Source organism: Cryphonectria parasitica (genome assembly GCF_011745365.1).
Source record: "Cryphonectria parasitica EP155 unplaced genomic scaffold M406scaffold_1, whole genome shotgun sequence".
Lineage (NCBI taxonomy): Eukaryota > Fungi > Ascomycota > Sordariomycetes > Diaporthales > Cryphonectriaceae > Cryphonectria > Cryphonectria parasitica.
Window position 1 is genome coordinate 1,501,428 of NW_024468909.1, and position 5,463 is coordinate 1,506,890.

The window sequence follows — 5,463 nt, forward strand, 5'->3', positions numbered from 1 at the left end:
ACACACACACACATCTCCGTGACCCCCTCTCTTGTCTCTCTCTCTCTTACAGAGGATGACTCGCTCAGTGTGACGTCCTCGGTCGATCTCAACCGTTAAGCCCGAGGGTCTAAAATCCTGACGTCTGCCAGTCCGGGGGGCCTGGGTAGAGTACCGATGATGGCATGGAAGACTACTAGCCTGCTGTAATTATGGTATTCCCTTCTCTCCTCCCTGGCAGCCAAAAACTCCCATAGTCCATCCAGATGGGGACACTGGACCTGAGACAAGTTACCGAAATCCAGGCCCTGACCCACCTATCTGGGCTCAGGGCTGAGCAGCAGTTAGGATGAATTGGGTTTCCTCGGCCCAGAGCCGCTCGACCTAGACACCCCCCATCTACACACTGTCGTCCCTCCCTACTTTCCCAGCCTGTACCACAGTACCTCCTTCTTTGACGTCTCAGCCTTCCCTCATCCCCACCCACCCACCCCAACACACCACACTTGGTCTCTTTTCTAACTTTACTATGTACCGTCCTCCCTTCCTACTATAGTATCTTCATCCGTTCGTGTCGTCCCGGCCTGGTGGAACTACTGGGCTGTACACTTACTCTGGAAACCCCAGGGCGGTATACTTGTCTGCCCTCGTCACTCTCCCTCCCTCCCTCCTTCCAGGCTGTGACCTTGTTTGCAATGTCTGGGGCCAACCCTTTTCCCATCGAGGGGTGATTTTGAGAACCCTTGTATCCTTACTCCCAAAATAAGCCTTGACTGGGTCCGTTCTGGGTACTATGGTACATCGGCATCTCGAGTCTCCTCCCCCCCACACACCAATGGGGGATTCCACACACATCGATGTCCCGTCCTTCAAATCCTTGCAGTATCTTCTTGAATGGGCAAAGTCCACCACTTTCCTTGCTCCCCACCTCTTTCTTCAAAATCCAAGACTGCAGGCCAGGCTTGTATCAGGGATTCCGGCTTAGCACCTACCGACGTTCCGAATCTGTCGCCTCGGCGGTGTTGGTCTATTCAAGGTTGATGCCGTTCAATACCACGGTACATTTCTTTTATACTGCCAGGGTTTCCTTCTTGCACTGCCCCTCCATCTGGGTCTCTATTTTTTTGCTCTCCTTCCCCCTGTTGTGCCCACCGTCCGTCCAGGAACCTTTTGATCATCGAAAGCTCACTGCCAGTCGCTCCTTTCCACCCCCCTATCCCTTCCATTGGACCTTGAACCTATATCACCGCCGTCCGCCTTCGACCGCTGCCCTATAACATAGCAAGAGCTGGCTCTCTTTTTCCCTCCGACGGATGCCAGTCGTTGCCCTTCCGCGTCGTCACCTCGAGTTGTCTCTACGACTCACCACGCTCCTTTGAACAACCCCTGCTCGACCAACACGGGTTCTTCTCCCCACCCCCCCCCCCAACAGCAAGAACTGACCAAAAAAGAGAACATCGTCACTTTTTACTCCGAGACGAGTGTGTCGATTATCCGTCTACGCCGTCCCACACACAGGAAGAGTCTACTTAACTCGAGAACCCCACCGACCCCCCCGACCCTTGGGATCTACACGGTCTTGATCTCAGCAGAACCGTCCCCCATATTATTCCTAAAAAGCTTGGGCAGGCCGCTCCAGCATCCCCTCTTTTCATCGACACTGACTGGTATTCACTACTCCTCCGACCCTGTCCTTGGTTCCGCCTCGCTTTCTATATCCAAGTAAGTTACAAGATCGCCTGAGGGTGTACCACGATTTGCTCCCCAACACGTTGGCACTGTGGAATCCCCTTTAGCAAAAACCTGCTCCGCTCGCCCCATGGTGAGAGTACTTCCATCTGTGAACTCATGCTAACGTACCATGGTCTTTTTCTCCTTTCAAGCTTCCAGACTCTCCTTTCATTCATTATTATTATTTTTTCTCATCCCTTCGTCTCCAATTGACATCTTAAAAGCTGGATTCTCTTATATGCAAGAGGATTTCTTTTCCCGCAATGGATACAAGCCAGGCCCAACTGTAGGTCGCGCCCTACCAGAAGTCGCAGGATCCATCCTCGGTCTCAGCTTACACGACTTTCTTTTATATACAGGAGCCACCAAATTCAATCACCGCCATTCGCCTACCATCTGAACAATCATTATCGACGTGATACGCCTTCTAATACTGGACAGCCTGCTCATTTGGTCAACATGAATGGAAACGAGGTTCCAACCAAGACTGAGGGCATGGGAGCGCCCGCGCAGGCAATGTGGACGACACCAATCTCAGCGGGCATGCGACCGCGCCCTGCAACCATCCATGAAGGCTTCTCGTACTGCATGGAAGAGGGCTACGATGCACTGCCAGCCTGGGACTCCTCGACCCTGCCATTGCAACACCAACAGCAGCAGACACCAAGTGATACCGTGTCGTCCAGACCCATCTCTGTTCACCAAGAGTTTTATCCTCCAACAAGCATGGAGAACGGTGCGTTCTCCCCTCTCTTGACGCTGACGGTGGGCCTCAAAAAGGCTAACGAATTGTGTTATTTTACAGGCCAATGGATGCAGAAGCCCATCGAGGACAGCCTGGAGATGCATGGGATTGACGCCGAGATGGCCATTGGGCAGGCTTACACAACTGACGAAGCCATACCCATTCTCGATCTGCGTTACTCTGGACACCCTGTCGAAGGTGAATCCTTGAGCCTCGAGAATGGAGTGAATCCTCGACGTATGTCAGGCTCGTCGTTCACCATGTCCACCTCTGGTGGGCTCTCAGACATGACATCTTACGAGGACTTCTCAGCAGCTCTTTCCGACGCCCACTCGTTCACCTCGGACTACCCTCCGCCCTCGAACAGGAACTCTCTGATGTCCTCAACGCAGCTATCGCCAGTTGCTTCGCCGCGAATGACACCACAGAGCCGTTCGGAGCTCGTGAGGACACACAGCAGGGGGCGTGCGTCGCCATCGCCACGGCCAGGTATGCGATCTGCACCTTATAGTGTGGAAGGCGGGAGGAACAAGCGCTGGTCCACTGGATCTTATGGGACCATGTCTTCAACGAACCGACGACCCTCGCCCTTTGTCTACCAACACACACCTGAGGCTTACGGGCCACGCATGCCATCCAGGCATTCCTCGCCTACCATCCAGAATGGGCAGATGCCGCTGAACTTTGGCAACCTGCAGGCAACCCAGCAACAGCAACAATTCTTCATGGGACATGCTCATCCTGCTGCCTTCCAGCGCAACAGCATGCTGCTGCCCTCGCAGCTACCGTCGCAAGGCTTCCAACAACACGACCATCATCATCACCACTTCGAGACCCCACCACCACTGCTTTCTCATGGACTGTTCCGCATGCTCCAGAGCAATGCCGATCCCCACTCGCTACACGGCCACTACACCGATCTGTCGGACCCGCCAGACCTGTATGCTTCACTCCACGAAGAACAGATCCCACCCCCTCCCGAGGATATGAACCCCTCGGATCCAGATATGGTGCCTCATGAGCAGGAACTGCGGTTCGACGGTGATCTGTACACACCGAAGTGGGTGCGCGGGCACGGAAATAAGCGCGAGGGGTGGTGTGGCATTTGCAAGCCGGGGCGCTGGCTGGTGCTGAAGAACTCGGCCTTCTGGTACGACAAGAGCTTCACCCATGGCATCAGCGCCGCCACAGGCCAGCCGTTCCAGGAGCCACAGGAGACACGACGCATGGATGGGAACCCGGATGTGTGGGAAGGGCTCTGTGGAAGCTGCAATGATTGGATCGCCCTGGTCAGCTCAAAGAAAAAGGGCACGACCTGGTTCCGACATGCTTACAAGGTAAAGTGATGTTGTTCTTCTTGGCTCGTTGTCAGACGGCAGCTAACTCAGTCTGATGTAGTGCCACACTCACCCAAAGATCAAGGACGCACCCAAGCGCAGGAGGGAGAACAGCCATCAGCGGTTGGCGGCAGCAACCACAGCGAGGCCTAAGGTGGAGCCCGGCCAGCAACCACCGCCACCGTCACAACAACCTCCTCAGAACCCTATGACGCCTGTCACTCCCTCGTCGGCGACCAACGCCTCCACCACGCCCACACTGGCGCACACCCAGCCCACTTCTCACCCTCGGCAGCATCTGGAGCCTCCTCAACATCACTACCAACAGTCCATGGTGCCTCACCCGGCCCATGTACAGCACGGGGACGCCGGCATGATGGACGGTTTCTCCAACATGATCTAAAGACCATATCTTTTCCTCATACCAAGTTCCGCAGGCCGAACTTCATACACACGTCTCCATTTTCTTCCCACCAGTCAACGCTTCGATTTTTCCTCTACTACTTCACGCACGTAACGTCACGGCAACAACGGGAGGGCCTTCACGGGTTTTCAAAAGGATACCATAGAACGAACAACAGCATGGGGCTCGTTGGACTGAGAAACTTGTCTTCCAACTTTCTTCTGACCACTTCATTTTCCTTCTCTCAAGAAAACCCAACCCTCGGGCTGGCATTTCTTCACCAAATGTTCCGACCGCAATCAAACGACTCCTTACTTTTCCTTGTCAAGGTCTTTTTTCTTCTTGTTCCTGTTTTTGTTCTTGTCTGTTTTTCTGTCTGCATGCGATATCCCACAGCCTGTCATTTACGGAGGATGATGAAATAGATCGTTACGAAGTTGATGAGGATGCATAAGGGGATTGAACGATTTGAGAACCTCCCCCATCCCACTTGTTTGAATTCTCATACCCCCCTTGTCTCTTGTTTTTGCCTCTTTTTCTCTTCCTTTTCTTCTTCTTCTTCTTCTTCTGCTTTCCCCTTTTCTCCCTTCTATCCTATCGTTCATCCCATTTTGCACGACTTTTTCTTCTTCGATCTTCATGTTCATATTTTGGCTATCTTTTTTGCTTTCCTCCTGTGGTACATTTGCCCCCCTCCCCTCTTGCTTTGTCTTGAATTCCCCTAGCTAGGTAGTCTAGTTGTAGATAGCTCTTGGAAATATGGGAGTAAGCAAGGCGCAGAAGAAAAGAAAAAACGCAATGGCGGTCTGGCTTTGAAAGCTGCATTTGTTTTTTTGTTCTTGTTTCTTGGTTTTTCCCCGTGCTCCTTTTTTTTTTGGTTTTTTTTTTTTTGGCATCGATCAAGGAAGAGGAGGATACCCCAAACTGGCAAAGATGGGAAGGTAGCACAGCAAGAACGATTCCTTCTGGTGTGCGATCGGATACAAAAATGAGACCAGAGCTTTTTGTCTGTGACAAAATTGAACAAGTAACAACGACAACAAAAAACGTTCATTGTATTCACCTCGTGATTCTTTCATTGCTATGTAGCCTCTACTCGGTAACTTGGCTTTTTGGAAAGTGCTTGTGGTGTTACTCGCCATCACCCAGAGATGATGTCTGGTGATAGCCGTGCGATCTCTTGGGGAAATCGTAGCTGCTGTGCCGACCGTGTTTTCAAACCTTTTCAGACCTCCATTTGACCATCACCACCACCACCAAAGGGCTCA

At 52.4% G+C, this 5,463-nt stretch overlaps 1 protein-coding gene across 1 annotated transcript; it reads left to right on the plus strand.

Annotated features, from left to right (window-relative positions):
* Positions 1-2,148: 2,148 nt before the first annotated feature.
* M406DRAFT_247517 (uncharacterized protein) lies at positions 2,149-4,195 on the plus strand (the record flags this gene model as incomplete). Its single annotated transcript, XM_040916469.1, has 2 exons — positions 2,149-3,792; positions 3,854-4,195. Coding segments are annotated over 2 exons (1,986 nt in total), but the record flags the coding sequence as incomplete, so codon positions are not given.
* Positions 4,196-5,463: the final 1,268 nt, after the last annotated feature.